The sequence below is a fragment of the Electrona antarctica genome, assembly GCF_951216825.1.
Source record: "Electrona antarctica genome assembly, chromosome: 11".
Lineage (NCBI taxonomy): Eukaryota > Metazoa > Chordata > Actinopteri > Myctophiformes > Myctophidae > Electrona > Electrona antarctica.
Window position 1 is genome coordinate 25,749,065 of NC_136792.1, and position 20,778 is coordinate 25,769,842.

The window sequence follows — 20,778 nt, forward strand, 5'->3', positions numbered from 1 at the left end:
GCCCTAAAACACGCCTCAACCAAAGGTGTTCAGGCATAGGTGGCCACAGGCTCATTCAATTCTGTCCCACCATCTACTGTAAATGTTGACTTGAAAGAACCCATCCATGGGACGACAATGGTACGAGATGGATAAGGGCATCTCTCACCATTGTCGTATTTTTTTTTTAAACAATCAAAGATCTGAGCAATAAGAAACAGATTTAACTTTTCCCCTCAATATTTTTGTGACAGCTACAGAACATTTTGGTGTTCCCCTTAAATAGTTTCCTCAAATGTCGTTTTCTCCCTTTTTTTTTCTTTTTGAGGGTCGCATGCCCAGCTTTGTGTGTCTGTGTACCCCATAGCGATTATTTGATTGGCTGAGGGCTTAAAAAGTGAGGACAAGAAAAGTGAGGACGCCAAAAGTAATTGCCCGGAATATGATGTATGATGACAAGAGCATCCCTCACTTCCCAAGTGTGATTTTATTTTTTATTTTTTTTAAGTCATGTGGCAGCCAAGTCTATGGAGTTTATGTTTTTCTTATTCATTCATTGCCCTTGTGACGTACAAAAGCAAACAAAAAAGGTGCCCCCCACTTCACATGAGTGTCGTTTTAATAGTGGACATTCTAACATAAAAATGTTCTTTCAAATAGATTATATAGTGAACTAAACCCAGAACCGAGTGAAATGGAAACACTTGCCCTCAAATCATTTAAAAAATATAAAACCCCAATTGAGTATCAAATTACTGAAGATGAATTGAACCTAGGCTCAGATATCCAATTAGAAGGGTCCATAATTAAGTTGTCCCTGAGTGCCAGACAACTGACATGTTGAACAAAGGACACAGCAAGACAAACACTGCACTATCCGCATCTGTGCTTGAAGCCGAGAGCAAGGCTGGGGAAGCCTGAACAAAAAGCTTAGCAAGTGAATTTGAAAGACATAAGTTCGGGGCCCATGACCCATCTCTTTCCAAACCATTTTGCTAGTCTAAACTGGCTCCGGGTATAAGACAGAGTTAAGCAATTGAAAATGGGTTTGACATTCAAAATTCTAAATGCAGCCTTGCCCTCAATGCCACATACCTGACTAACTACCTCAAAAACGTGAGTGACACCTACAGCCACAATACTAGAGGGAGCGGAAACAACAATCTGTTACCACCCACTTTCAAAACAAATATGGGTAAATTCTCCTTCTACAACACAGCCACCCAGGCGTGGAATGACATACATCTTTTAAAACACTTACATCTTTTAAAACAGGCCTAAAAATCCACCTTTCAGCAGGCCCAAGGGACAGGACATTATCCTTCTCCCTTAAACAGGCAACCACCCCCTTCCTTTTCCCCACTCTACATACAGTTTTGTTTTCTTTAAATGATTTAGATTTTTTGTTGTTATTGATGATTTTGAATTTTGTTGTTATTATTCATGTCATGTCTATGAATTGATTGCATAGAGCCTAAATGGAAACAAGACCGCAAATACTTTTTTTGGGTGCTATCCCTTTTGAACCGAGTGTTCGGCTGAATTCTCTTGCTGATTTTATATTTATGTTCAATAAACTATTCAATCAATCAATACATTATTTTGGTAGAGGAAGCAAGACAGGAATGACCAACCACATCCCTGGCGTATCTCAAGGAATATCCGATATGCACGTTTCTCGTATGACGTCCTCACAGTTTGTCAGATCAGCGTATCTCAATATATGCATCCCTGGACGTCGTCTTCAATATTACGTCATACTGAAGTCATAGACTGACCTCAAAGCATGTATACGTCCATTATGTGGAGATCCCTGATGTCATGGACTGGCATCCAAGTACTGTGAAAGTAATCTGACAACAGGTAACGTTTTGCCAAATCACCATTGTTAGACATGCATGGCAACGGTTTGCATTGTGTGTGACATCAGATCAGCCTATAGGAGACAGGGAGGCAGGCAGACAGACAGAGCAATAGTCAGACTTGACAACAGTTGCTTCTGAGTGATCAGATCATGTATACGTCACTAAACAGATGTGTGTGGCGGCTGAGCAGTCTCTCTCGGAGGTGTCAGAGTACCCTGGTGGTGGCAGAGCACGACAATGACAAGCTGACCCCCATTACACTGAATGCCATCACCGCTGCCATTAAAGTGGGACAGGACATTACATGTCTGGTTGCTGGGACCAACTGCACCAAGGTCGCTGAACAGGTCAGTATGGTCAAGGGGGTCAAAAAGATACTAGTGGCTCAACATGACTGCTACAAAGGGTTTCTACCAGAGGAATTAACCCCGTTGATTTTGGCATGTCAGAATCAGTTCAAATTCACGCACGTCTGTGCGGGAGCCTCCGCCTTTGGAAAGAATCTACTACCCAGAGTCGCCGCCAAGCTCGACGTCGCAGCCATTTCGGACGTCACTGAAATCAAATCCCAGGACACCTTTGTCAGGACCATTTACGCTGGGAATGCCTTGGTCACAGTGAGGTCCAGTGATGGCATCAAGGTGTTCACCGTGAGGGGGACCGCCTTCCAGGCAGCACCCATGGAAGGAGGAAGCGCCGTCTCTGAACAAGTGTCTCCGCCACCTCCAGTGCGGGCGTCCCAGTGGGTGGAACAGAGCCTGACCAAGAGCGACAGACCTGAGCTCACCAGTGCAAAAATAGTGGTGTCTGGAGGTCGTGGCCTCAAGAGCAGGGACAACTTCAAGTTGCTGTACGACCTGGCTGATGAGCTGAACGCTGCAGTGGGAGCGTCCAGGGCTGCGGTAGATGCTGGCTACGTCCCCAACGACATGCAGATCGGCCAGACAGGGAAGATTGTTGCGCCTGAGCTTTACATCGCAGTTGGTATATCAGGAGCTATTCAGCATCTGTCTGGAATGAAGGACAGCAAGACAATCGTTGCCATTAACAAGGACCCAGAGGCCCCTATATTCCAAGTCGCTGACTACGGTTTGGTGGCCGATCTTTTCAAGGCTGTTCCAGAGATGATTGAGGCTTTGAAGAAGAAGTGATCACTTGATAATCAAGGTGAATCACTGGCTAATCCAAAGATTAAACAATAACTACTTACACTAACACCTGCAAATTATCTGTGAATGAAGAATCTTGACTTTCATGCATGTTGAGTTCTTTGTCTCCTTACATCTATTAATTAATCAATACATTGGTCATTGTAAAGTTGTTATTATTGTCTGTCTGTATGTCTACTTTGGTTGCAAACCGATTGAGATAAACACAATTCTGCTGAGCACGGAATGTGATTATGTATGATGATGTATGATGAGAAGAACACCCCTCACTTCATACGTGTGTTTTTTTTTAGCCTGCTTGCTGCTGTTTTTGATTAGTTTGTACAGGCAAGTGAAATATTAGAAAGTAAATACTTTCTGTACATAGTAATTGATTAACCAGGTACACCTTTATACTGTATTTCTCAAATGGTAATTTGTACTTTTACTTGAGTAATTTCTTATGGGAGTACTTGCATTTGACTTGAATACAGATTTCCAGTATCATCACCATATTCAATAGTGGAGACAAATTCAACACCAATAACTACAGAGGTGTTTGTGTGAACAGTAATGTGGGGACAGTGGGAACTAGAGGTGTTTGTGGGAACAGTAATGTAGGGACAGTGGGAACTACAGAGGTGTTTGTGAACAGTAATGTGGGGACAGGAAAGTGGTGCAGGGAGAAAATGCATGACATGATGAAATGAATGAATACAAAGCCAATCTCTCTGACCCTATGCATTTATATCAACAAATTGGCAGGTTATTAGCACAATCTGCTCCTCCTAGTCTCACTTCACATGACTACACAATCTAATTCTTCGTTTAAGCAGAGAACCAGGTTTTGCTGTCACCAACAGAACGAAACCTGTCTTTGAAAGGCCCTGATCATTAACCCTGTGAACTAAATTATGTCCCCCCCACCTCCACCCACACAAAAAAAGGTCCAGATGACAGCAAACAAAGTACAACTTTTGTGGCCATGGAATAGAACCAAAAGAGAAGACAGAAAAGGCTTTCAATGCCTAGGCAGGCAACTCGTTGTGAGCTTGTGCTGTTGCATTGTGAGCTCGTTGTGAGCTTGAGGGCTATTTTTGAAAGATTTAGAAGTCTTGTGAAAAATTCTAATAATCTTGAAATGTTTGAACACAAAAGAAAAATGTGTTTGCTTATGAGTTAAATATTCTCCAGTGGAGACTATAATCAAGTAAAGGTTTTTCAAATATCAAATATATTTACACACGAGGGGAGCACAACACATGGACAGAGCGACATACTGTAGTAACTGAACCAATATACAGACAGGTAAACAAGTAGACGGACATGGGAAAAGACACAAAAAATAAAGTTAGTCCTGAACTTTCTTTTTTTCCCTCCTCAACAATTTATGAATTTGTTTACTGCTTGAAAGATGGATGGGACGTGTAATAATTCAGCAAAGAGAGAGGAATGTTAATAGTGCCTCAGCTAGTGGAGGAAGTAACCAAGTAAATGTATTCTGTACTGTACTTAAGTACAAATGTCCACTAAATTTCCCAATATTTATACTTATATGCAGATGCATCTCAGAGGAACCTAATTTGTACTTTTTACTCCACTGCAGTTATTTGGCAGCTTTACTGGCAGTGTTACAACTTTAATCAAAAAGAATCAACCAAAGAACAATATTCCTGTACAGGATCTTTGAAGGGCCTAACAGGAGCCCTCATACAAGGTTTTTTCAATTATGCATGAAACAAGGCTACAAACATCCCATAACAAACTGGTCTGGTTACTCCTTGGCCTTACTCCCACAACCTTTGATAGGTTGGAATGGCTTAGTGTTAATGACAGAGTAGAGCAACTTGGAATGGGCCTCGTCTACAAGATTCGCTACGCCACTAAGATACCCATGTACCTGTCAAAATACTTCCTGAATGTCAACGAAGTCCATGATCGCAACACCAGAGGGAGTTCCACAAATCATGTTCAACCCAGATTCAGCTCAAACAAGGGGTTAAAATAATTTCACTCACCCACAAAAATGTGGAACGTCCTACAGCCGTTAAGAAATGTAAATCCCTAGACTCCTTCAAAACTGACACATTGACAATTTTTGTACAATTGCTTTGGTACAGTAAGTATATTTTGAGAACTACCGGTACTTTCATGTAGGTACAGTAACAGGAGTGGCTCTAGCATTCAGCAGTCTTTTCACGTCATCTCTGTATAAGAGATAACGACAGGCCCTTTCCAGAAAGTTTACATTTCAAACACGTTCTTGACCTTAAAAGCAACCGACACAAATTGAACGACTTCTTTCTTTTTTATTGCACCCTTGCACTTTTGTATGAACTGAAATGTCCTAAAAATGGGATATAATGTAGATATAGCCCATTCTTAGGACAATTCAGTTCATACAAAGGTAGTACTGAAGTGTACTGAGCACCCTGTGTAAAAACAACAACCTGAAAACAAGTTGGTTTAAAAGGTCATAATCGTTTTCCACAAAACAAAACAAAGGCTGGTGTGTATGTGTGTGTGTGTGTGTGTGTGTGTGCCAGTGAATTCTAATGTTTATGTGTAGCTTGCTGTCTAAATAGGATACAAATATATTTTTCTCCTCTTAATATACACCACGTGGATCTACAAGCTCGAGCTTGAAGATCCGGATCGTCTATTTTCGGCGAAGATAAAATTAAAGGGAAGATGGGAGGGGGGCCTAGGGTAGCGCTGTGGGGGACTCCAGTCAACTAAGTATATGTTTTGAATGGTTAGTGTAAAGCAGCTTGGTTTGCGCCATCCCGTATAATACACAAATAATACACAAATAATAAACAAAGTGTGTTGACAGAGGATTCCAAGAAAAACAGGTAAGATGGAGTTAACATGCATGCAGTGAGATGTTAGGTCACGAGATTTATACTTTACATGCACGCACATGGACACGCACGTGCGCACGTGCGCGCATGTTCAAAAGATGAAATTACCTTCCTAGGTTCCATCCTGGAGGCAAATCTTTCCGGTGATAAAATGGCCACCAACGTAATCAAAAAGTCAACCAAAGAACAAGATTCCTATACAAGATCTCCTCACTGGTCTACAAAACCGCCCCCCCCCCCCCCCCCCCCCCCCCCCCCCCCCCCCCATACCCTCATACACACACACACACACACACACACGCACGCACACGCAATTTGCAAGCCCAACTGGTGTGTTGTATCTTAAATATATAAAGAACAAACACCTGCATGGATTAAATAAAGCTATAGGCTTACCCTGTCTGTTTCTCCTCGCTTGCCTTTCTGGTTCGTAAACCACAGCATGCAAGCCGCCTTTGTTTTAAATGGTCCCCCAAACCGTTCACAGTTCACACTTCACACGGCCGGGGATTTTTGTCTTGGCACATGATCATTTTCAAGCTTTGGCGCAAATCGTAAATGCCGATAATCGCGGTAATTTCGGCGTACACCCATATTTTGGCGTACGCAAGGTTGATAAATGAGGGCCTAAGTGTTTCTTTGGACGGAGCTCACATTGAACAAGTTAAGGATGCCAGATTGCTGGGAGTTAGTATTTCAATCATAAGGAGGAGTGCCTATTTTTTAACTAACTCAACCACGAAGCAAGTTATACAATCACTTGTCTTGTCACATCTTGACTATTGCCCAGCAATCTGGTCGAATGCATCAAAACAAGAACGAAATAAAATCCAGCTGACCCAAAATAGAGCTGCGAGACTAGCTCTACATTGCTCATTTAGGACCGGCATTGAAATAATGCATAATGAATTGTCATGGATGAGGGCAGATGAGAGACTAGCTTGTAGTTTGATTCTGTTTTTTAAAAACATCTATACATCACAAAAACCTGCCTATCTGTCATCTCAGCTGTTGCTTGCAAGTGATAGTCACAACTACGGCACCAGGCAAGCTATGAGAGGTGCTTTCACCCTGCAGCTTAAACCCAAAACTGATCTTTGAAAAATGTATAGGGCAATCACTTACTGGAATAGACTTAGACTTACTGGAATAGACAACATTTAACATTAATCACCAGCAAAGTTGGTTTTAAGAAAAGACTGAGAAGAGATGTGTTGAGGAAAGAGATTGTGTTAGATTGTGTCTAATGTGTGTGTGTCGGTTTAACAATATTTGTCATGAGTTATGTCTGGTCATTTCTTTTCTTTTGATCTATTTTGTTTTCTTTTTGTTTAAATTCATTTTTGTGTGTTTCTGGTTATCATGGTATATATTTTATTGATTTTGTATGTAATTTAAGGTATATATTTAATGCATAACTTTCGCAATTGTCTTTGTCCTTGAATGTGCATACTGTAGGCTATTTGCTCTTTAATTGTTATTTTATTTTTTTCTAAAAATGTTTTGCTATTTTTTGTGTTGCTACATTTTTTATTTATTTTAATGTATTGTAAACGTTGTTGTCTCCACCAGGCCGAAGGCATGGGGAGAGAGTATGTTTTGCACTCCGTCCGTCCGTGTGTCCGTCCGTCCGTCCGTGTGTCCGTCCGTCCGTGTGTCCGTCCGTCCGTCCGTCTGTGAACAGCTAATCTCCGGCACCGTTAACCCGATCGATGCCAAATTTTACACACACACTCCCTGGATGCCAACGATGAACCTCTGCCCCAAAATTTTCAGAACGGCCTGTTATAGCGCCACCAGGAGGCCGCTTAGTGCAAAACAAGTTTTTGGACAGTACACCTACAGATTTTGTCCAAACATCACGCAAATTGGTACACAGTCTCTCTAGAGCCATTCAACGAAACAGGTCTTTCAGATTTCTCAGACTCCATCCTGATTGGCTAAGATTGGCTTCCAAAGTTCGCAGGAGTGCTCAGTTTCAAACAAAATGCTGCAAATCATGAACACATCGTGTGATTTCCGTGAAATTGCGCACGCACATTCCCACTAGGCCGAGGAAGAAATGCCACGTGAACATTTTCAACTCAGCCTCATGGTGGCGCTATAACTGTCCGAAAAGTGTTTTTACCTCCAACTGCACGGATTTGTGGATAACTTTGTATGCCAACTCCCTAGAGGCCAAGGAAAAACCTTTGCCTGGATTTTTTCACATCTGCTCTTTATAGCGCCACCAGGAGGCCGACATATGTAAAGCACATTTTCTAATATTACTCCTTCAGATGTTATCCAAATTTCACGCAAATCAGTACACATGCTCTCCATAGTCATGTGATCAAGACGGGTTTGTTTGATTTCTCATAATCCACCTTCATTGCCTACGATTGGCTTCTAAACTTTTCAGGAGTAGCCCGCTTTGTACCCGTTTTGTACAAATCGCCACAACTACTCAACGCAGCGTCCGATTGCGGTGAAACTGTGCATGCATATTCCCACTAGGCTGAGGAAGAAATGCCACTTGACAGTTTTCAAATCAGCCTCATGGTGGCGCTACAACAGGCCAAGCCGTGACACACACACACACACACACACACACACACACACACACACACACACACACACACACACACACACACACACACACACACACACACACACACACACACACACACACACACACACACACACACACACACACACACACACACACACACACACACAAAACATATATTACTCCTAAACATTTTGCCAAACATCACACACTCCTATCCTCCTGGTGGAGACCTGTGCCCAGAAGGGCACTTTTTCTAGTTTAATTGTAATTTGACCCCAGGAAGAATAGCCTCTGCTGAGTCAGTGACTAATGGGGATCTAAAATAAACAAATAAAACAAGGCTCCAGACTTCCCAAAACAAACTGATCAGGCTTAAACTTGGCCTCACTCCTCGAACCCACCTCACCCCTGCCCATTTTGACAGGCTGGAATGGCTTGAGGTTGAGACAGTACAGCATCTTGCAATGGGTCTGGTCCACAAAATTCGCTACTCCACCAAGATACCCATGTACCTGTCTAAATACATCCTTAATGTCAACAAAGTTCATACCCACAACACCAGAGGGAATTCAACAAACCATGTGCAACCCAGATTCGGCACAAACAAGGGACTAAATTAATTCTGCTCCTATGCCACCAAAATGTGGAACGCCCTACCAACAGTCATTAAGAATGTGAATCCCTTCAAAACCACTCTCAAAGGGCACCTACGGACTTCTGCAATTTGAAACTGGCCCCGTAAAATCTGACTCTGAATCTGAATCTTCACTTCCGGTTCATTTCAGGTTTTATTGGTTTCCTAGCAACCTAGAGCCATTCATAAATTGGTGAAGATCTATCGTAATCAATGAAAACCCTGAAATGATGTCCAGGGACATCAATGGCGATGTTGTGATAAAAAGGTGATTGTAATTTAGCACCCACCTGTGCCAGCCAATTGGTTTGCACGCCTTCAAAATGGAAACGTCTTCTGTCGGACGGGATGGGGCTCTGATCCCCAAGCCACGCCCTCACACGTCCACGGTCGAAGCTGATTGGCTGACATGCCTGTTCGTCAGGAGTGGAAGCAGCCCACTGGACCCTGGTTGACAGAGTCCCGCCCTCCTGCGTTACGACACCCGCCTGAGGAGCAAAAACAAAAAATAAATGGAGTCAGTAATGTTTGACAGAACTATTCCCTGAATGGTTAGCTACATACTGCCTAATGCACTTAAACCCCTGTAGTCTTAGAGAGCTTGACTAAAGTTACGTACAAACTGTTCTTTGACCACTTTTTTTCTATTGACACAAAATCTCTTTGACAAATAGCTAATTTACAAGTGAGCTTGTAGATCTGCTATTTTTGGCTAATGTCCCCCACAGAATATTGACGCAGGTCTCTCCAGGGTAATAACTAAATATTCAGTTTACAGCAGTTGTTGAGATGAGGATGATCAGATGGATGTGCAGTGTGTCACTGAGGGAGAGAAAGATGAGGATGATCAGATGGATGTGCAGTGTGTCACTGAGGGAGAGAAAGATGAGGATGATCAGTTGGATGTGCAGTGTGTCTCTGAGGGAGAGAAAGATGAGGATGATCAGATGGATGTGCAGTGTGTCACTGAGGGAGAGAAAGATGAGGATGATCAAATGGATGTGCAGTGTGTCACTGAGGGAGAGAAAGGTTCCTATGGCCATTGCCATGGACCGTTCCCAGTGAAAGAAAGCTATATTGAGATGATGTTCTTAAACATTTCCATGTCAAGGACGAGCAAATTTATACCTTTTTTGCCGCAAATCCCAAAGTTTTGGGGCTAGGACCCCATAAGTGAAGATTTGTCAGTATTTTTTGAAAATAGACGAGAGACGTCCAAGAGATGTGGGTTAGACAGAAATGTGCAATTGTTAATATTTTTGGACGATAACGTCAATATTCCCAAGAGGCTGAGCATAATGTATTGGAATTTCTATGCTGGCTAAAGCAATATCACAAGAGGCCATTGTACATGTTCTGATAAAAAGGTGATTGTGATTTAGCACCCACCTGTGCCAGCCAATCAGTTTGCACGCCTGCCGAATGGAAACGTCTTCTGTCGGACGCGATGAAGCTCTGATCCCCAAGCCACGCCCTCACACGTCCACGGTCGAAGCTGATTGGCTCACAGACCTGTTCGTCAGGAGTGGAAGCAGCCCACTGGACCCTGGTTGACAGAGTCCCGCCCTCCTGAGTTACGACTCCCGCCTGAGGAGCAACAAAAGAAATGGAACGATTCATCAGAAAGTACAGTACTTACATACCCCTTACAAACCTATTGGAAGTTGTACATATAGTACAGCTGCTATATTTGAAACATTTTGAAAGTGAAAGTGGTTAATAAGTGTGGCTGTGGGTTTTATAAATATATTTAACCAATGTCCAATTTACGAGAGCTTGTGACTAAATAATAACTTTACAGAAAAATCTCAAAAAGAGAAAAGCAGCAATCACAGTACTCTCATTTTAGACTTCATTAAATGGTTGACACTAAATAATAACTACATTTGATATGAAATGAAACACAGGTTATTTTTCATTCATTTCCTGAAAAGTACCCTAACTGTTTTGGACCTACACCGACCACAACAATACAGTATATACAGTATTAGCCTGGAAACCAGACGAATGTGCCACATGGGAAAACAATGCCCTGGAGAGATTGGTCTGGCACTGTTTGGATTACATTTAGCTCACCCCACAGAGTGGTGGGTGACCAATCAGAGTCCACTATTCAAAGTGAGATATTTTTGCTGTGACGTTGGAATCTGTTTGTAACCGCCCCTTGGAAATAAATCTTCCACACCGAAGTTCCAGACTAATATCTAACAGTGATATTAGTCAGGCTAATACAGTATATGTATTGGGGTCGTATCTGTAAGAATGATGACCACATTTGGTATTAGATTAGATATGCAGCATAATTTGATTGATTCACTCTCCTGGACATTTGTTATAAGAAGAATCCATGGTTGAGCAGCACAGAATCTCAGACCTACCTGTACACGCTGTGGTGGAAAAGGTACTCAAACGCTTTACTCAACACATTTTGTGCCCAAGACGTCTGTGGACGTCTTGGGTATTACCGCACGTGCATAGCCCAAGACGTCTGTGGACGTCTTTGAAAAAAAAAAAAAAATATATATATATTTATTTTTTATTTATTTTTATTAAAAAAAAATCAAAACTATATATATTTTTTTTAATACGTGGTGCCAAAGTTTGTGTTTTCGCCATTGAGAATGCATTTGGCGTTTAAATTAAATAACTCAGAAACTATAAAACATTTCAAAGTAAAAAGTTCCAGCATGTGTCTCCACATGCTCCAGATTTTCTAGGTGAAAGTGATTTTGGGCAGTTTTGCGTGGGCTCTCAATGTGTTAAGTAAAAGCATCAATACTGCAATGTAGAAACACTGTTACAAGTAAATGTCCCGTAATCCAAATTTACTTGAGTAAAAGTACAAAAGTATTGGCATCAAAGTGTACTTAAAGTACCAAAAGTAAAAGTACTCATTATGCACAATGTCCCGTTTCACAAGTTATATTGTGTCTAAAATGTATTATCCTTTGAAAATAGCAGATCTACATCTACGATTCAATTCAATTTAATTAAAGTGTCAAATAACAACTAGTTGTCTCAAGACACTTTACAAGCACACAAGTTATATAGCAGATCTACGATTCAATTCAATTTAATTAAAGTGTCAAATAACAACTAGTTGTTTCAAGACACTTTACAAGCACACAAGTTATATTGTGTCTAAAATGTATTATCCTTTGAAAATAGCAGATCTACGATTCAATTCAATTTAATTAAAGTGTCAAAAAACAACTAGTTGTCTCAAGACACTTTACAAGCACACAAAACATCACATTGCATGAGGGGAAATTGTTAAAAGAGTGCGTTGTGAGCTAGTAAATCGTCAATTCTCTCTATTTGTCAGAAGAAGTACTGTATACTCACTATACTATATAAGTGGTTAAAACAACTCTAACCCTGCCTAGGGACCCTGAACCACAAAAGATGTGGAAGGCAAATGCTGTGCGGACGTGTATCAAAGCATTTTCTAGCTGTCAGTGTTGTGTGGAGTTTGTCGGTAGGTGCCAGAGAGCAGACATAGCGAGGACAATTCCACAGAGAGGCTTTGATGTATTTGTTGGGACTATATAACACTCTCTGTCGGGTGAAAACCTCATACGTCCAAAACTGTTACTTTTCAGTATTCAGAGTCAGAAATAGAAAAAGTAGCAGATCTACAAGCTCGAAATGTGTCGCTTCGCGCAGCGTTTCCAGCTTGCGGATCTGCTACTTTTGAAGGTTTTGTGAGACGCTGTAGTATGATCTAGTAGTAGGGCGTTACTTTACGGGAAAACATACAAAGTTAGAATATGGAGATAGGAGGTTTCTGCCCGACGGCAACGATATGGTAATACAGGCTCGCATACTCTTTTACACACATCCTCTCCCGCTGTAGTTTCAAGTTCACACTTGCAGAAACACATGGGAGGCGTGTGTGTGTGTGTGTGTGTGTGTGTGTGTGTGTGTGTGTGTGACTGTGTGTGACTGTGTGTGTGTGTGTGTGTGTGTGTGTGTGTGTGTGTGTGTGTGTGTGTGTGTGTGTGTGTGTGTGCGCGCGTGTGCGCATGCGTGCGTGCATGCGTGCATGTGTGTGTGTTTGGGGGGGGCGGGATGGAAGGTTGGGGGAGAAAGAAAAATGCATCATTTGAATCGGGGAAGATTAAGAATGAATATGGAAATAAACAGACAGCGAGGCAGAAAGGGAAGAACAAGACAAAACAATTTGAATAGGAACGATAGATGAGATTGAGAACAAGCGGGAGGGAGTGCTTCAGGCGTACAGTGGTAGTGTGGTAAAGAGTTCAGTTCAACAGAGGAACTCCCCCTGGCACAACAACCTCAATCTCATATGTCCAAGTGTTGTGTTTCAAGGAAATAGAAAAGAGAACACGCTTTCTATGGATACAATGTAGTTATGACTTTGTCATAAGCTCTTGTTAATAATTTCCATTTATTCAATATTTATATATTATTAAAACCCACAGTCACTCTCTAGCGGCTATAGCTCACATTGAATTTAGATTTACTCAGATGTACTGTATGACATTAGGCAGAGACCTCCTATTGTCTGGCTATGCAAGACTATACTTCATGGCATTGCCTGTTCTGCCAGAGCCATGGAGTCACACAAGTCACTAGAAACTAGTGCCACCCGGCCTTAATGCAGATGTTTTGCAACTTCTTGGGTATCGTTTCCCTGTGTCATGATGACAATAGTAGTATAGTGAATGTTTGAATGTTTTCAGAGCCTCCATACATGGTACATGTACATGAGCTAGCTACCCTCAATCAGTCCCACTAGGGCAAAACCAGTGCCACACAATCCGTTGGAACTACTCCTGCATGGAAGGACTAGGCACTGTGGGTTGTCTCCTGTCCGGGCCCCTCCTACGTCTCACCAGGTCCACTCCTGCTCTCACCAGGTCCAGGACCCGTGCGTTGCACCAGAGTCCCAGCAACAGACAGTTCATTCAGGAGTGGTGGGCAATGGTTCCGCAGGGAAATGGTGCTGCGGCTCCGCTTGCTGCTTGCATGGCCCTCCTAAAGGCCTCACCAAGGGTTGTTGGGCTTCCTCCTCACGGAGGACACAGGCTGGGGCGCATTGTTTTTTTTAATGTTTTTTTTTGTGGCTTTCGCCTTTATTTATTTTTTTATGGAGGGACAGACTGACAGGAAATGGGGAGAGAGATGGGGGAGTGACATGCAGTAAAGGCCGTCGGGATCGGGAGTCGAACCCGCGGCACACTGCCAGACTGGATTACCAGCCAAGGTGCCTGGACCGCTGAGCCACGGCCCAGGCCTATAAGTGCATTGTTGTCATCACAATTTCCCGCCGTGATAACTGTTGTTTGTTTTCACATTGTTGTAATAGTCATCATAGTTGAATCTATAGTAGTGTCTGAATTAATGTATACGTACATTGCATATTATTTTGGTATTTGATTGTTTGGGCTTGTTATCCATGTGGACTGGTGTGTTATCGAGTGCTAACACTAGCACAATTATTAAATGACCATTAAAATAGTGTCCCAATTCAACCGAGACTGGTGCGACTGTGATATCCCATCTCTTAAAAATCAATTACTTTTATCTCCGAATTCACTTTACCTTACTGTGTGACTGAACAGAGCCAGACAAGGTGAAAGTTGTTTTACAGTGGAATCTTGCCAGTCTAGGAAAAATTGTCAAGGCAAACTCCTGAGAAAATTAACAATTATGGATCAGTTATTAAAACATTTATTTTTGTGCATTATTGCACATAGCCAAAATCAACAACGTTATAACATTTTATTGTCAAATCATTTTATTGTCATATCATTGTATTGTCAAATCATTTTATTGTCAAATCATTTTATTGTCAAATCATTTTATTGTCATATCATTTTATTGTCATCATTTTATTGTCATCATTTTATTGTCATCATTTTATTGTCATCATTTTATTATCATATCATTTTATTGTTTATTGTCATATCGTTTTATTGTCATATCATTTTATTGTCATACCATTTTATTGTCATATTTTGTCATATCATTTTATTGTTTATTGTCATATCATTCTATTGTCATATTATTTTATTGTTTATTGTCATATCATTCTATTGTCATATTATTTTATTGTTTATTGTCATAATTTTATTGTCATATCATTTTATTGTTTATTTTCATATCATTTTATTGTCATATAATATTGTCATATTATTTTATTGTTTATTGTCATATCGTTTTATTGTCATATAATTTGACTGTCCGGATGCAGGAAGCTGGAGCATAAATGCATTAATAATATTAGGCCTGCATTCCTTTCAGTTTAGGTTGAGAGTGACACACACACACACACACACACACACACACACACACACACACACACACACACACACACACACACACACACACACACACACACACACACACACACACACACACACACACACACACACACACACACACACACACACACACACACACACACAATGTATGTAATATATTTATTTTCCCTACTCTGTGTCCAGAAATAGACAGCCTGCAGTTTCTATTAGCTTGGATTCCCCTAAGATGTGAGTAGACTCTTAGTAGAAATGGTACCATATTATAATGAGCATGAGGACCAATTATATGAAAATAAGAAAAACTGAATAGACCATACTGTATTGTTGTTGCCTGCCCTTACTATACAGCCATATACTGTACAGTGGCCGACTTGCCAGTCTCCAGGATTTATTGAGAATGGGTAGGACACGGTTTAATTAATGCAGAAACAGACACTATGGCACAAGACAAGTCTATCGTATACATTTAGGGGTAGGCCTATAGCTAATAATATTGACCGCCCATTTTATATGTCTGTGACAAAAACTTAAATGTTGACAATTAATGTCCACCACTAGCCAGCATGGTGATGACCCCTGCCATGAAACTTGATGAGCACAGTCATGCTCCCTGGATGCGCCACCCCTTACCCCTTATCCCAAAACCTATTTGCTCCCTGGATGCGCCACCCCTTACCCCTTATCCCGAAACATATTTGCCATTTTTGACGTGTCGATGTAGATCGTCTAGTTGAACTATTTTAAAATGTTTTTCAAAATAGTAAAAAAATGGCAAATACGCAAGATGGGCCCTAATTGTCATTTCCTCTCAGTCTCCCTCGCTTTCTCATTCTTTGTCTGTTCCTTTTCTCCAACTCTTCTCTTACAATGAGCCATCCCGTCTCGACTGGTCTCATTCCAAATCAAGGGACAGAAGCCGGCCCAGGAAAGCGTGCAGATATAGATAGCACATCCTGTGTCTTCAGCAGCAAGAGGGAGAGGAAGAGCGTTTGAACTTTCACAACACTGCTCAGACAGAACCAGCACAGTGGGACTTTTGTTATTCCATTAGATCGTCGGTGGATTCACACATCCAGTTTGCTGCATATTTTTGTTGTCAGTATTTATGGCACGCCAAGGAGACAACAAAGCTCATTTCAGGAAATAAGGAATACTTCACCCCCAACACATGACTCAATCTCTAATCCTGTGAAGTCTAGAGTACATGGAGAATTTTTGTTTTTGCCACATCCTTTTACAGTGAATGAAAAAGAATACTTTTAATAGACGCCTAGGCAGCCAAATATTAACAATAGCAAAACAAAATTCCCTGTCAATAAACTACAAAACAACTTCCACAGTTAAGTGTCCTGTTAGTTACTGAATCCAGCTGTATGCTCAGACTTCCAAAAACTTCATTTTCACTCAAAGTTTAACTTTTAAAATCACTCTGGAGTTAATAAACAGATTAATGAAGTCCATCAAAGCCATGAATACCATCGACTCCATCCATGCTGAGATGCTAAAGGCTGACCTCCTGACATCCTCAAGAGCCCTCAACATCCTCTTCCAGACCATCTGGAATGGAGAAAACATCCCCAGTGATTGGACCAAAGGCCTAATTGTCAAGATTCCCAAGAAAGTGTGACAACTGGTGTGCGATCACGCTTCTTGCAAAGTCGTCTGCAGACTGCAGAGTTATCCTGGACAGAATTAATAATGCCATTGACAGCAAACTTCATGAAGAACAGGCTGGATTTCAAAAGAGCATTTTTTAAATCTCTCCGCAACACTTTAGAGACGTTATGTGTCAGAGCCCGGAGAGTGGTACCAGTGAGTGAATGGGAGAAGGCATTGAGTTTCAAAGGACCTTGGATACCATCAACCCAAATACTAAAAAGGCATACAGGGTCCTGGAAGGGGCTACTCCTCGCTCATTGTTGAGTGCAGGCAGACAAACTGAACATTCTGGCTAAACAGCTAAAGTGGCTGGTAGAGGTAGATTTTTTTTACTGTCCAAAAACAATAATTCACTTTTCTGTACATATTGCCAGGTGTTAATATATGAATATATAGGTACAGTATACAGACATAATACTATATAATGTGCATTTTTCAATGACTATCAGACAATAGGGAATATAAGCAAGCATACCATACTGACATCAATATTGCATTTGCAGAGAAGTACGGGCAGTGTGATGAGTTTCCTCATGTCTGATACACTGCATTACTGACATTCCTCATTGTGTGTGTGTGTGATTAAATTTGTAATCGTAACAGCTGGTCAAACAGACATTGACAATATCTCGCACACATGCGCGCGCACACACACACACACACACACACACACACACACACACACACACACACACACACACACACACACACACACACACACACACACACACACACACACACACACACACACACACACACACACACACACACACACACACACACACACACACACACACACAGTGTGACATCCAATATCTCAAGCTTTGCAAGGCTTTTTATCAACGGACTGCAGCAGAGCAATTTCTACCTCTGTTGTTGGCTCACTCCCGTCACCGTCGGCTTGCGCAGGTTGGCCCGAGGAGGGGATGGCCTCCTGGGAGCCCAGTGAACTGAGGTAGCTCCGCCTCTTCAGGCTGCTTCTGGACGCTGATCTCTGCTCTCTGCAAGAAGACAGACCTGCAGTGCGCACACACACACACCCGTAATGACAATATTTGTATCATGACACAGCATTTTATGTTGACCTTATTCAGCATTTGTGTTGCTCCTTTTGTATGTGTATGACAGTTTCTCATTTCCTGTCTGTTTACTTCCAGGGTTGGCACTTTCCCTACAACACTGTCCCCTCTCAGCTTTCTGACTGTCTGTCCTTCCTACAACATCTCCCTCTTAGCTTTCTGACTGTCTGTCCCACCTACACCCTCTCCCTCTCAACTTTCCTACCATCCCACCCTCCTACACTGTCTCCCTCACAGCTTTCCTACCGTCTGTCTCTCCTATACACTGTCTCTACTGTCGAAAATGGCAGACCTACTACAAGCTCACATGTATGCAACATTTTGTGAGCTCAGAGAGTAATTATGTACACTCTACTGAAGTACTCGACCGATCTGGAAGGCAATGGAAGATGGTCTTAACCAGGACATGGACATCTTGGCTTCCTACCTCTGCAGGTGGCGCCTGCAGCTCAGCAAGACAGTGTCAGCGGCATACCACCTCAACAACAGAGAGGCTAAGAGGGAAATCAATGTGTTTGTTGACAACAAGTCCACTGGCACAGTCCACTGTCTAAGGCTCTAAGCTAACAACAGATGGCCATCCGAAGATAATGTGAGTAGCCTTTCCACTAGATCGGATGAAACACATTTATACAACTGAATAAGCGTAGGCTACGCATTTTGGCAGCGTCGCTTCCCGACAAATAATGGAGGCTATGTATTTTGGCGGGGAAACGGTTAACACGGTTGAGAATCACTGAACTAAACTATGTTACCTATCCACTTTGTGCCTAGTAGCACATAAGGCCTTGAACTAAACTATACTATATACTATAGACTATACTGGAACGTGGAACCCCATGAAAACCCTCAGTGTTCATGTTAACATTGAGCGTGTACTAAAGGAACCAAAAAGGGTCCATTTGGTGGACCACCCCTGGTGATCCCGGACCCCGCGGTGAAAAAGCAGCGTCTCTACAATGTACATACACGCTTCTATGACTCAAAGAGTCCTGACCTGCAGTGGTGAAGAAGTAACTACATGCAAGTACATTTACTCAAGTTCTGTACTTAAGTACACTTGAGGAATTACTTTACTGGAGTATTTCCAATTTTCTGTACTTTTACTTCTACTCCACTATATCTCAGAGGCCTAATATTATACTTTTATTCCACTACTTATAATTATTTGGAAACTTTAATTACTAGTTACTTTGTAGATTCTGATTGTTATTACAATATATACAGTAACCACTTCAGCCTTATATACATTTCGGCTATTTGAAAATAGCCGATCTAATTTATTTTTATACATTTAAACTTGTGAAATGGGACATTCTGCATAATGGTTACATTCTACTTTCGGTACTTTAAGAACAGTTTGATACTAATACCTTTGTACTTTTACTCAAGTACATTTTTAACACCAGACTTTTTCCTTGTAACAGAGTATTCCTAAATTGTGGTATCGATACTTTTACTTAGTAAAAAAGTACTTTTTCCACACCACTGCTGACCTGTATAAGCACTGAAGTAGGACGAGTCAGCGTCTTCACGGGACATGGAGCGTCCAATGTCCACCGAGGGGTCCCACTCCAGTCCCAGGTGGTCATGGGTGAGGAGGCAGGGGGAGGGAGGGGCCGAGGGGAGGTCCGGTCCGGGTGAGGAGGACGACAAATGAGGAGGGAGAGGGTCCGGCGTGCTGTTTCCTGATCGGCTGAGGTCTGGCGGAGAGATAATATCAATAATGTATACTCCTCACTGGCCTTTGGGGGTGTTTTTCTGTACATTTGTCATCAGCATTTACCCATCCTATAAAGAGCAATGGGGTGCTATATTAACACAGTGCCTCACCAGGGTAGGCGTTACTGTATAGGGGTTGAGAGTATTGCTCAGGAACACTTTGACACAAAGTGGGAGGGCAGGAATTCAAGGGATTTTTTCAGCTATGAAGAAAACATTTTTGGTTGGTTGATCGATTGATTCATTCATACATCATTAATCCCCTTGAGAGATATGGAATTCATTTAAATAAATGCATAATTGAAAAGATAATATAAAATAAAGATTTGAATGCCTAAACAGAGCTCAGTTCAGGTTCACCATCCAATTCCATACTGGGCAAATATCTGCAGAAATTCAACATATCCATTTTGTTGACCTCTGGTGGAAAGATGTGGAAAGATCTTGACTGACTTACTGACCGATACACATCAATCACACAGATATCAATTTGTCTGCTCCTTTTTGCCCTCTACACCAAATCTTGTGGCTGAAATCTACAAAAACAAAACATGTTGCAATGTGTTTTGATCTTGTAGATCCACTATATGTCTGCCCTCAGAATAGGGTATGTGGTGAATACATGGTTTTCCTAATAGTGAATGATTGGAATATAATTACTTACAGTATTAGCAATGAATCATTTAACCCAGTAATAACAACCATATGTTGGAATACATAGTTGATTAGTAAGTGTAGTAATTAAGACTCCTGTTGACCTAACCTCAATGATAATTAACCCCAGAAATGTATTCACATGGCAGCGCATAGTGTTAAATGAGCTGCACTAACCCAGGTTAGTGGATGCGGGACGGTCCAGGGCAGCTATATCAAGCGCTCCCTCGTCCTCCAGAAGGGCTTCAGAGGGACAGCCAGAGTCAGGGGACAGAATAGTGTCATCCTCAAAGACCTGAGAGAGAGAGAGAGAGAGAGACACAGACAGACAGA

The 20,778-nt window shown here is 41.7% G+C and overlaps 2 protein-coding genes across 3 annotated transcripts in view; one reads left to right on the forward strand and one right to left on the reverse strand.

Annotated features, from left to right (window-relative positions):
- The window catches only part of LOC306931937 (uncharacterized protein), a 68,040-nt gene that overhangs the window by 9,473 nt on the left and 37,789 nt on the right, over positions 1–20,778 (reverse strand). For both annotated transcript variants that reach the window (XM_079513619.1, XM_079513620.1), the window contains exons 7-11: positions 20,623–20,740; positions 19,566–19,772; positions 17,859–18,007; positions 10,431–10,628; positions 9,332–9,529 (exon numbers count right to left, since the gene is read on the reverse strand). In XM_079513619.1, the coding sequence (XP_079369745.1) occupies positions 9,332–9,529; positions 10,431–10,628; positions 17,859–18,007; positions 19,566–19,772; positions 20,623–20,740 (870 nt within the window). The remainder of the gene's footprint in view (positions 1–9,331; positions 9,530–10,430; positions 10,629–17,858; positions 18,008–19,565; positions 19,773–20,622; positions 20,741–20,778) is intronic.
- LOC306932912 (electron transfer flavoprotein subunit alpha, mitochondrial-like) lies at positions 1,994–2,995 on the forward strand (the record flags this gene model as incomplete). The annotated part of the gene is made up of 1 exon (XM_079514886.1): positions 1,994–2,995. The coding sequence occupies one exon, from the start codon at positions 1,994–1,996 to the stop codon at positions 2,993–2,995; it is 1,002 nt and encodes a 333-aa protein (XP_079371012.1).